The following is a 19,981-nucleotide window of genomic DNA, read 5'->3' as shown; positions in this document are numbered from 1 at the left end:
CTCACTGCAGCCTTGACCTCCTGGGCTCAAGCAGGGGTGTGCTGTCACACTCAGCTAATTTTCTTTATCTTTTGTAGAGACAGGGTCTCCTGTGTCGCCCAAGCTGGTCTTCAATTCCTGGGCTCAAGAGATCCTCCCTTAGCCTCCCAAAGTGCTGCTATTACAGGCATAAGCCACTACGCTTGGCCTCTAACAGGTGTGAATATCTTTTCATGTCAATAAATGTGTCTGTAGTATCTTTCCATCCATTTGTGGGTTTCCTTTTTGGTGCCAAAAAAAAAAGCCCTGAATCCTACTGCCAAATTTCTTGCTATAAAAACATGTGAACATTTTAGGAAATGCAAACAGAGCTAAAGCAGAAAAAGAACAACTATAAGCCCCTGCTATTCCTGCCACCCATCCCTCTTAAACAGTGGGTGATAATTGGTTGTATAAATTAAATCACAGCTCTGGAAAGATGGACAAGTATGTGTGTGTACCGACGCCCTCTGTATTCAAACAAGAGAAACCCAACTGCACACACACAACGCTGCTGTAGCTGGCTACAATGTTCCACCATATGGATACACCATGGTTAACAACCTCCTACCAATGGGTATTCAGTAGGAATACCTCACTGCTGATTTACCAGTTACCTTAAAAACCACAAAGTAAAAAATGAAGAAAAAAAATCATTATGGCTAAATCTTTGGGCATATATTTTTCTTTGTTTCTTTACAATGGATATACCCTAGAAGCGGAATATACCCCGAATTCAACCTAGTACAGAATTTTTGCAAAGGAGCCCGTGTGTTGCACACTTCCCACATCATGATGCGCTGACCTCATGCACTCACCCCGCCGTGCCCAAAGAATTCGCAGTAGCAGCAGTCGCAGTACTTGCCCTCCTTCTGGTTGGTGGAGGTCGAGGTGCTGGAGCTGTGCTCAGAGCAGCTGTCCTCATCTGCACTCTCGTCCCCATCATCCTGCTGTGGGTCGTAGACACCATTCTCGCAGCGGTGCCCTTCGCAGTCAGGGTCACTGCAAAACCGCATACAAGCTCATCAGCAAGTGGCCGGCCCGGGAGGCAATGACTCACATTGTTGCACATGACCACCCACTGTCCTGCCCATTTCACAGACAAGAGGCAGCGCGGAGGGTGCGTAGTCCCAGGGTTACTAGGGAGTCATACACAAGCGGCAAAGGGCTCACATGGGAGACATGGCGTGTGCGCATGCATGCAGGCGGTCCCTCAAAGTGCTCACAGAGCGCCACTGAACAGGAACACGTAGTCTCTCCAATGACTCCTTCTGAGACTGTCCCTGCCACCACAGCTTCCATACTAAGGGGCTTCGAGAAGGGGTATAGCTTCAAACAGGCGAGTTCAAAGGTAACAGAATTTGTCTTAAAAAGAAAGTCTGGCCAGGTGCAGTGGCTCACGTCTGTACTCCCAGCACTCTGGGAGGCCGAGGAAGGTGGATCTCGAGGTCAGGAGTTCGAGATCAGCCTGGCCAACATGGTGAAACCCCATCTCTACTAAAAATACAAAAATTAGCCAGGCATGGTGGCGTATGCCTGTAGTCTCACTACTTGGGAGGCTGAGGCAGAAGAATCGCTTGAACCCAGGAGGTGGAGGTTGCAGTGAGCTGAGATCGCACTACTACACTTCAGCCTGGGCGACAGAGTGAGACTCTGTCTCAGAGAAAAAACAAACAAACAAACAAAAAAACACACCTGTTGAGTGTTTGTTGTATTGTGTTTTTACTATATACACATTTCATTCATTTTCTTCTGATTCCACCCTAGGTATAACAAATACAACTTACACAATGAGAAAAAAACAATGCACACCCCCGATGCTGTCAGTGTTTAGGCGTAGTTGGCCCACCTATCCATGGCGGCCCACGGCCCCTGCTCTTCCCTCTGCAAAACTACAGGCTGAGATGGGAGCCCCCCTCTACCCATGGCCTCTGCTGGGGACATCCCTGCATTCCCTCGGCATTTCACTAGACTTTTCCACTGCATGGTCCCAGGGGAGTTTCTGTAGCTGTGTTAGTGAGGCATAACACCCATTTTCCAAAGTGCTCCCACGTCCCCAGTCAGGACTTGGCTCACCTGCAGACACTTGGAGGGGCGCTAATGGAGCCATCTGTGGCCGGGGGCAGGGGTGCAGGACAGAAACTCTTGCGTGTGTCCACAAACCCAGGAGTTGTGGTTGCTGTTTTGGGGAATGATGGGGCTGCAAGATTTGCAAGGTGAGGTGTGGAGGCAGGTGAGAGCGCAGCAGGTGACAGCGCAGCAGGCGAGAGCGCTGGGAGTGGGGCCAAGCCCGTGGGGCTGTTCCTCGGGGCGGCTGGGGCCGAGTGTCTGTGGTCCTCCTTGCTGATGCCATGAAACACGTCACCTGCATTTAGAGAGGCGAGAGTCACTGCCAAGTTTGTTTCAAAAATGTTCAAACCTGTAGAAAATCTGAAAGAACACACAAAGAGTACCCATTCATCCTTCACCTTGCTTCATCATCACGACCTAATATTCTGTCATATTTATAAACTTTATTTCTTACATGCACACACACTTTTTAGCCGAACGTCTGCAAGTTGCACTCACCTCTGAACACTTTGGTATGAACTCCTCAGAACATCGACAGTTTGGTTTTTTAAAAAAATTTCTTGGCCGGGCGTGGTGGCTCATGCCTGTAATCCCAGCACTTTGGGAGGCCGAGGCTGGTGGATCATGAGGTCAGGAGATCGAGACCAGCCTGACTAACACAGTGAAACCGCATCTCTACTAGAAATACAAAAAATTAGCTGGGCGTGGTGGCACATACCTGTAGTCCCAGCTACGCGGGAGGCTGATGCAGGAGGATCACAGATCGCACCACTGCACTCCAGCAGCCTGGGTGACGGAGCAAGACTCCGTCTCAAAGAAAAAAAAAAAAAAAATCACCTTTTTCTAAGAGACAGTGTCTCACTATGTTGTCCAGGCTGGTCTTGAACCCCTGGGCTCAAGCAATCCTCTCACCAGGGCCACCTAAAGTGCTGGGACTACAGGTGTGAGCCACTGTACCGAGCTTTTTACTTAAAAATTTCCTCCCTTCTCTCTCCTCTCTTTTCTTTTCTTTCTTTCCCTCCCTCCCTCCCTCTCTCTTTTTTTGACATTTTGCTGAATACCATGATCACCTCACTGGCATTTAACACTGACAGGATACTCTCATCTAAGGTATAACCCATATTCCATTTTCCAATTTCCTTCACATGTCCATTATAGCTTTCCCACTAACCCAGCCTCTTCCAACCCTTTTCTCTTTTCACAAGACTTAACATTTTTAATAGGCCACCTGTCTGCCAATTTGGATTTGTCTTGTCTTGGTAGATTTGGATAAAATGTTCTGGGCACAAATCCTGCAAATATTACGTTGGATCCTTCTGAGTTTGTGGCAATGGGATGCACCCAGTGTCTCTCTGTTTCATGGTGGTGTGCATGGCACTGTCTGCTAGGTTCCTCCAGAGTCTGGCACCCACCATTCCTTTGTAATCTGTCGGTACCCAGTGATAGGGTTTGGTTGTGTCCCCACACAAATCTCATCTTGAATTTTGTTCCCATAATCCCCCCGTGTGGTGGAAGGGACCCAGTGGAAATAACTGAAGCGTGGGGATGGTTTCCCCCATGCTGTTCTAGTGATAGTGAGTGAGTTCTCACGAGAGCTGATGGTTTTATAAGGGGCTTCCCCCTTCGCCGTGTACTCATTCTCTCCCCCGTGAAGAGGTGCTTTCCACCATGATTGTAAATTTCCTGAAGCCTCCCTAGCCATGTGGAACTGTGAGTCAATTAAAACTCTTTCCTTTATAAATCATCCAGTCTTGGGTATTTCTTCATAGCAGTGTGAGAATTGATGAACACAGGCGCCCATCATCCTGCTGTAATCTGTCAGTACCCTATGGGTGCTGCTTTTGAACAGTAGAAATACTCCATTCCCCAAACTGATATCCCTTGTTAACCTCCATGAATGCTGCATACTTGCACCAGCTGTTACCCTGGGGGCGCAGCATGCTGACTTGCCACTCTTATCCTTCTTACACATTTAGAGGAGGTGTGCTTTTAGAAGAAGGAGCTTCCCACCCTACTGCTCTGTTTGAGCATCCCAATCCTTATGGATTCTTGACTTTATTTGTATGCTATAGTCAAACTTCCTGTTTTTTTAACTTTTTTTTTTTTTTTTTTTTTTTTTAGAGACGGGGTCTCACTATGTTGCCCAGGCTAGTCTCAAACTCCCAGGCTTAAGCAACCCTCCCCTCTCAGCCTCCCAAAGTGCTGGGAGCTACCACACTCAGCCTCCTCATTCCTTTTAATGCTCAATCTGTCCCACCTTTGGCTAGTGAGGCCTCCTCGAGCCAGCTACTGAGTTGCCATTGGTCTCTGATCACATTATTGCTTTTGGGCCCCCTAAGTGACAGCCAGGGGCTGTACCCTAGGCTGGGTGACAGGCAGCCCTGTCAGCTCACATCTGCTCAGCATTTTCCTAAAGCAGCTTCTGAGAAATCTTGCCGCATGCTCAGAAAGCAACGACCTCCTAGCCTGGCCAACATGGTGAAACCCCGTCTCTACCAAAAAATACAGAAATTAGCCGTGCGTGGTGGTGGGCACCTATAGTCCCAGCTACTTGGGAGGCTGAGGTGGGAGAATCGCTTGAACCCAAGAGGCAGAGGCTGTAATGAGCTGAGACTGCACTGCTGCACTCCAGCCTGGGCGAACAAGAGTGAGACCCTAACTCAAATCACAGAAGAACAGAAACAGAGACAAAAGCAAGACAGTGCAGCGAAGCCCCAGAGGAATCTAGCACAACAGCTAAAATTCTAATCAAAGTCCTAGGGGATCAGCTCTCTGTGTGTGAGCATTTTTGGGCAGTTAATTACACTTACGCCTCTGGCTAGGCCAAGTAAAAGGCAGTTACAAAGATGAGTTACAAAGACGAGAAGTCAGTAAGCCCAGCCTTCCTGCAGACCCCGAGGGCCAGTGAGCCTTCAAGCCTTACCTACTGAAGGAGGTCTCTTGGATGACACTCTGAACTGGCTGTTGCTGGACTGCACTGTGGTAGCTGTGCAGGACACAGAGGACGTGGCTGATGATGTGGCCATGACAACTTTATTTGCTTCCATGAAAGCATCTTGGAAATTGTATAAACATTTCTTTTTTGCAGCATTCTTTTTCTCTTTACTATCCGAGACTGCAGGTGTTTCATTGCTAGCTGGAGGTGGAAGGGCTTCCGGTCTTGTTTCTGAGAGTGTTGGCCCTAATATTTCACTCCCTTCAAAGAAGAACAGGAAAATTAAGGCTTCTGACAGCAACCATACTTAGCTAAACCCTAAAAGACATGCTGATGACTGAACACTTGATACTGGGGGTGCTACTGAAGTCAGGATCCCACTGGGATGACACTAAGTCAACTAGCTTTTAATCTAAGAAAAAATTGTATTGAGCACCTACTATGTGCCAATTCCTGTGCTAGGTGCTTTCCAAAGTTACGTAAAGTCTTAAAATTACTTTCTGAGGTTGGTACTATTACTCCCATCCTAAGAAGATGAAGAAACTGAGGCTCAGAGAGGCCAAGCAACTTGCCCAAGGTCACACAGCTAGAAATCCTTCCTAAGCACAGATCAGGATGTCAAGTCTAGCCTGCTGTTCTGGCACATGCAGGGGCTGGGTGTGGGGCTGCCAGGAGCTCTGGCCGCAGGAAGACAGAGATGAGGAGTGGGTACCAGCCCCTTTTCAGGTGCCCCTGACCCTGCGACTGAAGTAACAGCTGGGCCTCAGTGGCTGAGGCAGCTGGGGAGTAAGGAGCTAGTAAAGGGGAGAGATGCCACGTGGCGCCAATGCAGTAACCAGAGGAAGGAGTGTGAGTCACAGATTTAAGTCAACTGTGGCACTTTCTTCCTGCCCCTGTGCACCGGGGGGGGGCTGAGGTCTGGCTGTCACCACTGCTCGAGAATTGAAGGCCGGGCACCCGACCGTGGTCACGAGACCCTCAGCAGCGCTGAGGCCACGCCCATGTGGCTCACCGGGCTGACGGGCAGCCATGGAGCCAGAGTCTTGCTCCGCTCAGTCACACAGTGGGACCGACTGGTGGCAGATGCGAGAGGATGGAGTAGGATGACAGCCCCGAGGGGCCTCCCACTGGAGACAGAGGTGGTGGAGCAGCAGCTGGCTACAGCTGTGCCAGGGCTTCCACGGGAGACTATGGCAAAGATGTCAGTCTACTCAGGTTATTTTAAAACTTCAAGAAAGTTTTAACAAATTCCTTACCAGAAATTGTATCTGGCAAGAAAGTGCCAGGATTCCAGTTCTTATCATTCATCACTTCTGATCCCCAAAGACTTATAAATTTAGAACTATTCCACTCTGGAGTATTCCCAAAACAGCTCGGATAAATATGGTCTTGAAGAGATGCATTGAATACCTGATGCTTATTTGTGTGATTCTGAACAGGTGCTGGCGGTAAAGCCTACAAAAAAAAATTTTCTAATCACATATCAAAATTAATATTCTGTTTACCTAGGTAAGTAGTTAAACTACAGACAGACAATTCATTATGAGCCTCATGGGATGTGCTCGCCATGAGCTGAGGCCCAGGGGGAGCACATCTCACAAAACATGGACTTGATTTATGAGACTGTACACGACAGGTCAAATTTCAACCAGATGTAGATATGAAAAGCAACCGATGCCTTGAGGAGTATATCTGAACAAACTTTAGACAACTCAGTAACTTCTCACATTCCTACTGGGTCACATGTGAGTGTGCCATGTGCGTCGTAAGATCTGTTTCTACGGCTTAATCTCAGCAAGCATTTTAATGATCATCACTAATAAGTCAACTTTGGAATCACTGATGAAAATGGATAAAACCCTTACACTGACCTCTTATACCCAGGCAAGGTACAGCACAAATCTAATGACCTAGAGAAATTTGTATACTGTGCTCTAAAGACCAGGGCGTTCTCAAAGGAGCTGCCTCATTGGCAAGCCCCGCCCTGGGCCCTGTGGGGCAGACCATTGTTGAAGGCTTGGTGCCTTCAACACTCAATAAATAAATGCATTTATTGAGCCACTAGCCATCTGGCTGCTCCTGCACAGGCTGGGGCCCCCTTGGGTCCTCCCTCTGCCTCAGCCACTATCCAGGCAACAGGCCCTGGTTGCTGACCTCCTTAGGAGATCCTGAGCACCATGTTCTCACAGTGGCGCAGTGCAACAGCCTGCACATTTGCACCACTAACTCTTCCCAGTCCTTCTCCCCACTACAGCCAGAGTGATCTTTGTTGAATGTAAATTCGAGCATGTCACTCCCCTGCTCAGGATGCAGCAATGGCTTCCCAAGGCTCTGGCCCTGAAAAGTTCCAAGGGAGCTGGGCCCACCACCTCCACCCTTCCTGCTCACCAAAGCCCTGGACACACAGGCCTCCCCTTGGCCGGCACACGCCTATTCACCTTCTTGGCCCTAAGTTCTGCTTGTGCTGTGTCCATGCTCTAGAATGTGCAAGCCTCAGCTCGTTACCACACTCACACTCATCCTGCAGGCCTCGGCCTAAAGATCGCTTCCTCAGAGAAGCCGGCGTTGCCTTTGCTGTCACCTCCCAGGACCCAACACCCAAGACCAAGGCGAGCCTTCCCACTGAACACACTAAAATCCGTCATTTTCCCTCTTAGCACTTACCACAGTTATAATTCGAGACCTACTTGTAGCCTATTGGTTTAATGTCTGCCTTTCCCCAAATTATATGCGCTCTAGGATGAGGTGGGACATCTGGGTCCTGGCCCTTCTCCCCCAGTCCTTGCTAATGCTGGGCAGACATACGGTTCTCCCTCAGCAGGACTTCTGTCTGCTGGAGAGGAGAAGTGCCCAGTTATGGGCAACCCGGTCATCACATCCTCTGGGATGCAGAAATGAGCAGTGAATTCTTTAAACTCAAGCGGGAGGGTTCCCTGGAGGGTTCTTAAGAATGGGCGATGGTTCGGCAGAATCCTGCTGGCCTGGCTGGGGCAGAGGGAGGACAGGAAGAGGTTAGGAGCAAAGGGATGGCGCACGTACAGGGATGACAGTGCTACACCCTGACAGGCTCCAGGTTGAGTGCGGGCAGCAGCCAGGCCAAAGACAACTTTGTACCACTTTGTTCTGAAGGGGCTGGGGAGTCACAGAGGGATTTAAACAGCAGAGTGAGATGATTTGGTCAGCTTTGTGGAAAGATCAATTTGTGGCAATACTGTGGATGAACCAGAAGGCGGAAGGAGGACGAGTAGGTTAGTCAGGGGATGAGAAAGGATGAAGCAATGGCAGTGAAGGTGGCAAGGAAAGGAGGAATTCTGGAGCTATCAAGATGAAAGCTGGGACTGCACATCTAGTCCAGGAGCTACCACTGCTGGCTCCACTATGAGGAGGCACGGTCAGGTGACAGCTAGATCTGAACTCTAGTCCCACGTCCTGGCCTTTGGGCTCTGCAGTCTGGCGAGCTCGGATGCCAGCTCTCCCTTTTGCTAGCTGTGTGACCTCAGGCAAATCACTCAATCTTTTTGTGCTTTAGTTTTCTCATCTGTAATCTGGAAATACCTACCTCCAGGGGTATGGTAAGAGTTGAGCACACTGCCTGGCCCATAGTAAGTATTCAGTGAGTGTGATGGTGCACTGCTTTCATTTTCTAGGACAACAGTCTTAGAGACTACTATATAGAGACTACTTATATAGACATAGAGTCCCTGGACACAAAACACCTGACCAACCGACCAAACCTTTCCACCTTGCCCTCTTCCACAGTGCTTCGGAGCAGAGAGGAAGCACTCCCCTCTGGGCTGCTGGACAGCTCAGCGAGTCCACTGACCTGGAACAGGCCCAGGAAGGCAAAGGGGGAGAGGAGGGTAGAGCAGACACTCAGGACTCAACAGCAGGAATAAACAGGTCCAGACGGGCCACCCAGGATACAGGAAAGTGCCTGAAGTCATTGTTTTGGTAAGGGAGCCCCATGGGACAAGAGCCAGGAAAATAAAAAAACGTATTTCAATAGATACCCATTTCTACAAAGCAGCGATAAGCTAAGAGCTGCTTTGCTGAGAAGTAATTGACAAAAAGTAACAAGTAGAAGACTTCTTAGTCTTGAGTACCTTCTTGTAAAAGGCAGAAACCTGTGACAGATGCCAAACTGCTAGCTTTGAGCAGCAGTCCCGTTGTGCTGGCCCAGCTGGTAAACCATGACTAGAAGCACTCTCAGGGCTCTGAAGCTACGTTAAGTGCCTCCTGGACTCCTCAAGACACGACCATGAGTTGTTTGGTTTCAGGTTTGAAAAGCCTGGCTGAGAGCCTGGGCTCCACCACCCATGTGTGTTCAGAGAGCTCTTGCTTATGCTTCAAAACCCTATTTCAGCATCACCTCCTCTGCAAAACCACCCGTGGGCTCATTTAAAATTTTCTCTCTTCGGTGTTACTTTTCTGCCTAGCATCTGTAAGTCACAACATTTTGATATTTTGATTATGTTTTTGTCTTCTCTTTAGACTGTGAACTCTCTGAAAAGAGGGGCCAAGACTAACCGATTTTTGTCTTCCTAGAGTCTAGCACAGGGCCTGGCACATATTGGGTGTTCAATAAGTGTTTGCTGAACAGTGTCTAGCTTAGAGGAATAAGGGAATGCATCTATATAACTGTAATATTGGAAACATACGGCAATGATTCTATGCATTTGATTTACACACTATTCAGAACCCCACATACTCAAAAACGGAAGCCCAGTTGTAGGGACAAAAGTAACAGGGATCAGTAACAAAAAAAGTTGTATTTTCTTTAATGCTTTTGCAGAAGATGCCTACTGACCTCAATAGCTTATGGATTTCTTTCAGGAAAAAATAGGTGTCTGTCACCTAGACCATTTTTGGACCATGACTTTATAAGTCCACCAATGATATAACTGTAAAGTAACTCTCTCAGAATGTGGACTACGCTATTGAATCAGAACACCAATTTCACTCGTTATACAAACCCACAAAGCTTCAACTAGCAGAAGTTTTGCATTTTTATCCACTTTGAGACAAAAGAAGTAATCCATAGAAAAGGAAAACTGTTGCTTTAAATGAAAGCTCTGATACAAATGCAAACACAACAAAGTGCTTTCCACTGCGCACACACTGAGTTTATCCAGGAGCTGGGTGACTCGCCTGTCCTCTACCACCCACACCCACTCGGATATGGAACATGGGTGCAAGACATGAGGAGCAAGAGCCACAGACTGAGTCATGAGGCCCACATGTGAGAGGTTCCCAACACTAAGCATCCGAGCAAAAATGAGTTCCAGTTGTATCCCCAGTAACGAAAAGGTTAAGATGACAGACTCTCTGTATTTTTGCTTAACAGGTTTTTTGGTATTTCTCCCAGAGATGGTAAAGAGGCGAAGGACCATCTTTGCTTTGGCTGTGCCAGTTTTCAGGCTGGAAGAGCTGAATCTCAGCTCTAAAAGAACATGCAGGTCAAAGATCACAATGTGATCCCCATATTGCAACCTATTTATGACCCTGTTATCCACATAGCTTTACCTGCCCAATCTAAATCTGCACTTATACTTTAAACTGTATTTAACTGAATTATATTTTAACTGTATTAAATGCGTTTCCAGTGGTTTTACTTAAGTCTCAAAGTAACCCAGAGAGGGAGTGTAAAGATACACCCTGGCCCTCGAAGCTAACAAGGGACCAAGGCTACTTGGCACCCGGTCCTCCCCTTACACCACGTCACCAGGCTCCACTTGATACACTGAACTCCTGAGGGCCAGAACCCAGTGGCCACCGCAAATGCTCCACTGCAAAGTTCTCAGTGGAGACTTAGAGACATCCCTGTCTGCACTTCCAGGCCGTTTCTTAGTACACCAACTGTTTCACAGTACATCCTCCGTGTTGGATGAAAAAGACCCACGCCTTGGGTTCCGGTATAGATTCAGGCCCTGTAGTCGTTAACTTCCTACTCCTAGGCCACGTGGAAGGAGCAGCAAAATGCAGCCGCACCTGCTCGGCTTTGCTCTTCTCTTGAAGGCCGTTCTTCCCCCCTGGTCTGGGCCTTGCTAGGTAAGAGGGGCTACTTAGCTCTAGATCTGAGAGAAATGACACTGAACACTTTGGTAACCAACTGCTATCGACAAAGGCAAAGGATGAAAAGAAGGATTAGGAGGTGATGAGAGAAGCGAGGTGGAGGTGAGGGGAAGGAACAGCCGTACACCATCGCCACAGTGACGTGTGGGGGCAGCAGTCTGGAGGCCCTCAAGAGGAGCCCAGGTCTCAGGCAGCTCTCGCATCAGCAGACGCCAACCCTCATAGGGAAGCATCCACTATGGAGGGCTGTGGTTCTCACAGAGTAAGCTGAGCAAAACATAACCTCCTAATATACTCCATCCACAAAAGGAAATAATACATCACAGGTGATATCAGCAGAAAACGAATCTGGATGCTCAAGGTTTCATTCAAACACAGAGTAACTATGTGTGAAATGCTTAAAGAAAGAAAGAAAAAAATAAGGAACAAGAGAATATAAAGAGCTACTAAGTATCTTTGGGAAAAAAAAGTAAATTAAAACTTATAAATAATAAATATAGTCAGAATTAGGACTTAAGTGGCAGGCTAGGCACCACTACAGAATCACTTAACTGGAGGACTGATCCCAAAAAAGTTCTCAGAACATGGAACTGGGAGAAAAGGAGATGAGAAACATGCAAGAGAGTGTTAGGAATGCAGAACAGAAGAAGGTCTAACACCAATCTCACCAGAGGCTGAGAGAGACAACTGAATGGCTGCAGGAACATGGAGATAACATGGATGGCAATTATCATACAGGAAATTGAAAATGATTGGTAGGCCAAAGGCTCTAATGGAAAAAGTAGACAGCATGCAAGAACAAGGGGGCCGTGTGAGCAGAGAGATGGGAAGAAATGCTGGCAATAAAAACAATCTAAGAGAAACGAAGACTATCAGTGATGGGCTCATCAGGAGACGACACGGCCAAGTAAAGAGTCAGGGAGCTGCAAGATATGTCAGCAGAAACTTCCCATACTGCAAGGCAAAGAGAAACAAGAATTAAAAACAAAAACAGAAACAATATCCCCAATAGAACAAAACATCCAAAACCTGTGGGACAGTTTCGAAAGATATAACACCTGGTAAGTGGAATGCTGGAAGGAGAGACTAGAGAAACAGTTGAAGTAGTAATAGCTAAAAAGTCTCCAAATTAACAACTGACAGCACGGATCCAAAGAATTCAGAGAACATCAAGTGGAATAAATACCCCCAAAGCTACACAAAGACATATTCTATTCAACCTGCAGAATACCAAAGAAAAAGAGAAAATCTTGGCCAGGTGCCATGGCTCATGCCTGTAATCTCAGCACTATGGGAGGCCAAGGCAGGCGATCACCTGAGGTCAGGGGTTCAAGACCAGCCTGGCCAACATGGTGAAACCTCGTCTCTATTAAAATACAAAAATTAGCCGGGCATGATGGCAGGAGCCTGTAATCCCAGCTACTTGGGAGGCTGAGACAGGAGCATCACTTGAACCTGGGAGACAGTGGTTACAGAGAGCCGAGATGGCGCCACTGCACTCCAGCCTGGGCGGCTGAGCAAGACTCTGTCTCAAAAAAAAAAAAAAAGAGAAAATCTTGAAAGCAGCTGGGTGGGGGCAAGTGGACCTACAGAAGAACAGGGAAAAGAATTCGAAAAGAATTCCAGAGGACATCTTGTCAGAAATCAGAAACCATGCCAGCAAGGACAGAGGGAAGTTAAACAGTTCTAAAGTGTTCAAAGAAAAAAACCACCAACCTAGAATTATGTGTCCAGCGAAATCATCCTTCAAAAGTGAAGGAGAAATAAAGACTTCCTCAGACAAACAAAAACTGAGGGAGCTCATCACCAGCAGACCTGCCCTGCAAGAAATGTCAAAAGATTTCCTTCAGATAGAAGGTCAGAAACGTGGATCTACATAAAGAAAGGAAGAATACTAGAGAAGGAATAAAGACAAAGTAAAATATCTTCTTCTTATTATTAATCTAAAAGATAACTGTTGAAAGTAATCATCAACACTGTACTGGGTGATTAACATGTGGATAAGTGAAAATAATGACAGCAATGTCACAGGGAATAGGGAAGGGTCGGGAGTAATCTGTTAAATGTTACCTTTTTTACATTAGTTAGTTGAAAAAGGACTTAGATTAGTTCAAAATGTATATTGTAAACTCCAGGGCAACTGCAGAAATTTTAAAAAAGATAAATAAAATTGATATACTAACAGAGGAGATAAAACCATAAAACGCTTAATTAAAAGTAGAGAAGGCAGAAAAAGACTCATAATGAATAGGAAACAATTACAAACATGGCTGATATTAATCTAAATACATCAAAAAGTCACTTTAAATGTGAACAGTCAAATACACCAATGAAAAGACAAAGATTATCAGAGTACATCAAAAAACAACAAGCATGGTGGCATGTGCCTATAGTCCCAGCTACTCAGGAGGCCAAGGTGGGAGGACTGCTTGAGGCTAGGAGTTCAAGTTCAGCTTGGGTAACATAGCAAGAGTCCATCTCTAAAAATAAAAAACAAACAAACACAACTATACATGTCTACAAGAAACCTGCTTTACACATGAAACCCTGAGAAGGTGGCTCGCGCCTGTAATCCCAGCACTTTGCGAGGCTGAGGTGGGCGGATCACAAGGTCAGGAGATCGAGACCATCCTGGCTAACATGGTGAAACCCTGTCTTTACTAAATATACAAAAAATTAGCCAGGCATGGTGGTGGGCACCTGTAGTCCCAGCTACTCGGGAGGCTGAGGCAGGAGAATGGTGTGAACTCAGGAGGTGGAGCTTGCAGTGAGCCGAGATAGCATCACTGCACTCCAGCCTGGGCGACCGAGGAAGACTCTGTCTCAAAAAAAAAAAAAACCAAAAAAAAAAAAAAACCAAAAAAAAAAAAAAAAAAAAACCCTGAGAAGTTAAAAGTAAAGGGATGGAAACAACCAATGGATCAATAAAGAAATTACAAAGAAAAGCAGAAAATACTTAGAGACAAATGAAAACAAAAACATAACATACTGAAACTTACGGGACACAGTGAAAGCAAGCACTAAGAGCAAAATGTATAGCTACAAACACATCAAAAAACAAGAAAGATCTCTATCAGCAACCTAACTAGGATAGGCGTGGTGGCTCATGCCTGTAATTCCAGCACTTTGGGAGGCTGAGGCAGGAGGACTGCTTGAGCCCAGGAGTTTGAGACCAACCTGGGCAACATGGTGAGACCTCCGCCCCTACGTAAATAAATACGCAGACAGACAGATAGATAGCTGGGCATGGTGGCACACACCTGTAGTCCAAGCTACGAGACTATGGGTCAGGAGGATTGCTTGAGCCCAGGAGGTCGAGGTTGCAGTGACCCAAGATCGCACCACTACATTCCAGGCTGGGCAACTGAGTAAGCTTTGTCTCAATAACAACAAATAAAATGAAACAAAAAACCCTCCCTAACTTCACATCTTAATGAATTAGAAAAAGAAAAAGCTAAACCCAAAGCTAGCAGAAGAAAGGTAATTTAGAGCAGAGATTAATGATCAATGAAATAGAGAATAGAAAAACAATAGGGGGAAAAAAAATCAATGAAACCAAAATATAGTTCTTTGAAAAGAGAAACAAAACTGACAAAACTTTAGTGAGATGGACTAAGAAAAAAAAAAGACTCAAATTACTATAATCAGAAATGAAAGTGGGGACATTATTATTGATTACACAGAAATAAAAGGGGCTGGGAGTGGTGGCGCACACCTGTAATCATAGCTACTTGGGAGGCTAACACAGGAGAATCATTTGAGCTCAAGCATTCGAGGCTCCAGTGAGCTATGATCCTGCTACTGCACTCCAGCCTGGGCGACAGAGCAAGCCTATCTCTAAAAAACAGAAAATTAAATTAAAATTAAGAAAAAAACATAAAAGGTATTATAAGAAAGTACTGGCTGGGCTGGGCGCTGTAGCTCATGCCTGTAATCCCAGCACTTTGGGAGGTCCAGGTGGGTGGATCACCTGAGGTCAGGGATTCGAGACCAGCCTGACCAACATGGTGAAACCCCATCTCTACCAAAAATACAAAAATTAGCCGGGCATGGTGGTGGGCGCCTGTAATCCCAACTATATGGGAGGCTGAGGCAGGAGAATCTCTTGAACCTGGGAGGCAGAGGTTGCAGTGAGCCAAGATGGTGCCATTGCACTTCAGCCTAGGTGATAAAGCGAGACTCCGTCTCAAAAAAAAAAAAAAGAAAGAAAGTAAGTAAGTATTGGCTGGGCTTGGTAACTCATGCCTATAATCCCAGCACTTTGGGAGGCTGAGGTAGTAGGACTGCTTTAGCCCAGGAGTTTCAGTCCAGACTGGGTAACATAGTGAGACCCTGTCTTCTCTCTGGAAGAGTCCAAAACAATAAAAAAAAAAAATTAGCTGGGAGTGGTGGCACATGCCTGTAATCCCAGCTATTGGGGGGCCAAGGGAGGAGGAATGCTTGAGCCCAGGAGTTTGAGGCTGCAATGAGCTATGATCATGCCATTGTACTCCTGCCTGGGTGACAGAGTGAGATGCTGTTTCAAAGAAAAAAGAAAGTATTACGAACAACTGTACACCAACACACTGGATAAAACAGATGAAATGAAAAAATTTTTAGAAACACAAAACCTATCAAGACGAAATCATAAAGAAATAGAAAAGTCTGAACAGACCTGTAACTAGTAAGGAGATTGAACTGGTAATCAAAAACCACCCAATAGGCTGGGCGCAGTGGCTCACGCCTGTAATCCCAGCACTCTGGGAGGCCGAGATGGGTGGATCACCTGAGGTCAGGAGTTTGAGACCAGCCTGGCCAACATGGCAAAACCCCGTCTCTACTAAAAATACAAAAATTAGCTGGGTGTGGTGGCATGTGCCTGTAGTTCCAGTTACTTTGGAGGCTGAGGCCAGGGAATCGCTTGAATCTGAGAGGCGGAGGTTGCAGTGAGTGGAGATTGTGCCACTGCATTCCAGCCTGGGTGACAGAGCAAGACTCCGTCTCAAAGAAAAAAAACAAAAATCACTCAATAAAGAAAAGCCCCAAACCTGATGGCTTCACTAGTCAATTCTACCAAATATTTAAAGAATTAATACCAATCTTTCTCAAAGTTTCCAAAAAACTGAAGAGGAGGGAACACTTTCTAACTCATGTCCTGAGCATATCCCCATACCAAAGCCAAAGACACTGTAAGAAAAACTACAGGGCCGGGCGCGGTGGCTCACGCCTGTAATCCCAACACTTTGGGAGACCGAGGCGGGTGGATCACCTGAGGTCGGGAGTTCGAGACCAGCTGACCAACATGGAGAAACCCCGTCTCTACTAAAAATACAAAATTAGCCGGGCCTCGTGGTGCATGCCTGTAATCCCAGCTACTCTGGAGGCTGAGGCAGGAGAATCACATGAACCCGGGAGGCAGAGGTTGCAGTGAGCCAAGATCACACCACTGCACTCAGCCTGGGTAATGAGCAAAACTCTGTCTCAAAAAAAAAAAAAAAAAAAAAGAAAGAAAGAAAACTACAAACGAGTATGGCTTGTGAACATTCATGCAAACATCCTCAACAAAATACTAGCAAAATGAATTCAGCAGCATATTAAAAGATTCATACACCATGACCAAGTGGGACTCATTCCCAGAATGCAAGGATAATTCTATGTATAAAAAGTAATCAATGTTAATATGCCACATTAACAGACTGGAAAAAGCCAAAGATCATCACAACTGGTGCAGAAAAAGCATGTGACAAATTCAACACCCATTCATTACAAAAACACCCAACAAACTAGGAATAGAAGGAAAACTACCAAAACATAATAAAAGCCATATATGAAAAACCCACAGCAGACAATGGTGAACGAATGAAAGCTTTTCCTTAAATAACAGGAACAAGGCAAGGATGCCTGCTTTCATCACTTCTCTTCAACACAGTATTAGAAATTTCAGCCGGAGCAAACAGGCAAGAAAAAGAAATAAAAGGCATCTAAACTGGAAAGGAAGAAGTAAAATTATCTCTGTTTGTAGATGATATGATTTTACAATGTAGAGAACGCCAAAGATTCCACAAAAACAGTCTGTTAGAATAGATGAATTCAGCAAAGTAGGAAGATACAAAATCAACACTCGAAAATCAGCTGCATGTCTATACACTAACAATGGTCAGTTGGAAAAGGAAATTATGAAAACAATTCCGTTCACAACAGCATCAAAAATAATAATTTAGGGCTGGGCACAGTGGCTCATGCCTGTAATTCCAGCACTTTGGGAAGCCAAGGAGGACGGATCACTTGAGGTCAGGAGTTCGAGACCAGCCTGGCCAACATGGTGAAACCCCGTTTCTACTAAAAATACAACAATTAGCCAGGCATGGAGGCGCATGCCTGTAATCCCAGCTACTCAGGAGACTGAGGCAGGAGTATCGCTTGAACCTGGGTGGTGGAGGGTGCAGTGAGCCAAGATCATGCCACTGCACTCCTGCGTAGGCGACAAAGTGAGATTCTGTCTCAAAAAAAAAAAAAAAAAACCACCAAAACCAAACCAAAACACCAACGGGAATTAACCAAAAACTACAAAACAGGCCAGGTGCGGTGGCTCACGCCTGTAATCCCACCACTTTGGGAGGCCAAGGCAGGCAGATCATGAGGTCAGGAGATTGGGACCATCCTGGCTAACACAGTGAAACCCCATCTCTATTAAAATACAAAAAAGTAGCTGGGCGTGGTGGCACATGCCTGTACGGGAGGCTGAGGCAGGAGAATCGTTTGAAACCAGGAGGTGGAGGTTGCAGTGAGCGGGATCATGCCACTGCATTCCAGCCTGGGTAACAGAGGGAGACTCTGTCTCAAACAAACAAACAAACACACTACAAAACACTGCTCTAAGAAATTAAAAAAACATAAATAAATGAAAACACATACCATATTCGTTGATTAGAAGACAATACTGTTAGAATGTACATACTGCCCAAAGTGATCTACAGATTCAATGCAGTTATGCAGTCCCTATCAAAATCCCAATTATGTATTTTGAAGAAATAGAAAAATCCACCCTAAATTCATATAGAATCTCACGGGATCCTGAATAACCCAAACAATCTTTTTTTTTTTTTTTTTTTGAGACAGTGTTTCCCTCTTGTTGCCCAGGCTGGAGTGCAATGGCGCGATCTTGGCTCACTGCAACCTCCGCCTCCCGGGTTCAAGTGATTCTCCTGCCTCAGCCTCCCGAGTAACTGGGACTACAGGCACGTGCCACCACGCCCGGCTAATTTTTTGTATTTTTAGTAGAGACAGGGTTTCACTGTATTAGCCAAGGATGGTCTCGATCTCCTGACCTCGTGATCCGCCCGCCTCAGCCTCCCAAAGTGCTGGGATTACAAGTGTAAGCCACCGTGCCCGGCCAACCCAAACAATCTTTACAAAAAAACAAAAACAAAAACAAAACAAAACAACAAAAAAAACCCACCAAACCTGGTGGACTCACACTTCCTGATTTCAAAACTTACTGCAAAGATATAGCAATCAAAACAGTGTGGTATCAGCATGACATACAGACCAATGGAACAGAACAGAAAGCCCAAAACTGGAACTTCAGATATATGGTCAAATGATTTTTGACAAGGATGGCAAGATCCTTCAACAGGAAAAGGGCAGTCTTTTTAACAAATGGTACTGGGACAACTGAATATCCACATGCAAAAGAATGAAGTTGGACCCTTACCTAACACCATATATAAAAATGAACTAAAAAATGGATTACCAACCTAAATGTAAGGAAAGAACAAAACTCTTAGGAGAAAACAGAGAGCAAAAGCTTCACAACACTGGATCTGGCAATGATTTATTGGATGTAACGCCAAAGGCACAGGCAACAAAGAATAGACAAATTGGACTGCATGAAATTTTTTTTTTTTTTGAGACGGAATCTTGCTCTGTCGCCCAGGCTGGAGTGCAGTGACGTGATCTCGGCTCACTGCAAGCTCCACCTTCCGGGTTCACGCCATTCTCCTGCCTCAGCCTCCCGAGTAGCTGAGACTACAGGCGCCCGCCACCACACCCGGCTAATTTTTTGTATTTTTAGTAGAGACGGGGTTTCACTGTGTTAGCCAGGATGGTCTCGACCTCCTGACCTCGTGATCCGCCTGCCTCGGCCTTCCAAAGTGCTGGAATTACAGGCGTGAGCCACCGTGCCTGGCTGAAAAATTTTTAAATGTTGTGCGTCAACAGACACTATCAACAGAGTAAAAAGGCAACCCACAGAATGGGAGAAAATACTTGCAAATCATATATCTGATAAAGGACTAATATCCAGAATAGAAAGAGAACTAAAATGCAACAACAACAAACCTGATTCAAAAACGAGCAAAGGACTTGAATAGATGTTTCTCCAAAGAAGATATACGAATAGTCAATGAACAATGAAAAGATGCCCAACATCACTAAACACTAAGGAAATGTAAATCAAAACTACAATGTATCTGTGGTCATTTACACAAGACAAAAAGCCCTACAATGGGATACCACCTTACATCCTTGAGGATGGTTACTATTAAAAAAGCAAAACAGAAAATAACAAGTGTTAATGAGGATGTGGAGAAACTGAAACCCTTGTGCACTGTTGGTGGGAATGTAAAATGGTGCAGCCACTGTAGGAAACGGTGGCAGTTCCTCCAAAAATTACCAATACAATTACCGTATGATCTAGCAATTCCACTTCCGGGTACACACCCCAAACAACTGAAAGCAGGGTCCTGAAATATTTGTACACTCATGTTTACAGCAGCACTGTTCATAGTAGCTAATGTATGGAAACAACACGTGTTCACTGATGGAGACACAAAATAGGGTACAGCCATATGATGAGTATTATTTAGCCTTAAAAAGGAAGGAGATTCTGCAATATGCGACAACATG

General features: G+C 45.7%; 1 protein-coding gene across 8 annotated transcripts in view; it reads right to left on the bottom strand.

Annotated features, from left to right (window-relative positions):
* The window catches only part of FAM193A (family with sequence similarity 193 member A), a 196,792-nt gene that overhangs the window by 36,635 nt on the left and 140,176 nt on the right, over positions 1–19,981 (bottom strand). For all 8 annotated transcript variants that reach the window (XM_054683717.2, XM_054683716.2, XM_016951172.4 and 5 more), the window contains 4 exons: positions 6,280–6,478; positions 5,012–5,284; positions 2,095–2,383; positions 837–1,020 (listed from right to left, as the gene is read on the bottom strand). In XM_054683717.2, coding sequence (XP_054539692.1) covers positions 837–1,020; positions 2,095–2,383; positions 5,012–5,284; positions 6,280–6,478 — 945 coding nt within the window. The remainder of the gene's footprint in view (positions 1–836; positions 1,021–2,094; positions 2,384–5,011; positions 5,285–6,279; positions 6,479–19,981) is intronic.

Source organism: Pan troglodytes, chromosome 3 (genome assembly GCF_028858775.2).
Source record: "Pan troglodytes isolate AG18354 chromosome 3, NHGRI_mPanTro3-v2.0_pri, whole genome shotgun sequence".
Classification (NCBI taxonomy): domain Eukaryota; kingdom Metazoa; phylum Chordata; class Mammalia; order Primates; family Hominidae; genus Pan; species Pan troglodytes.
The sequence above is the reverse complement of the archived record's forward strand: the minus strand, read 5'-3'. Positions and strand labels throughout refer to the sequence as shown.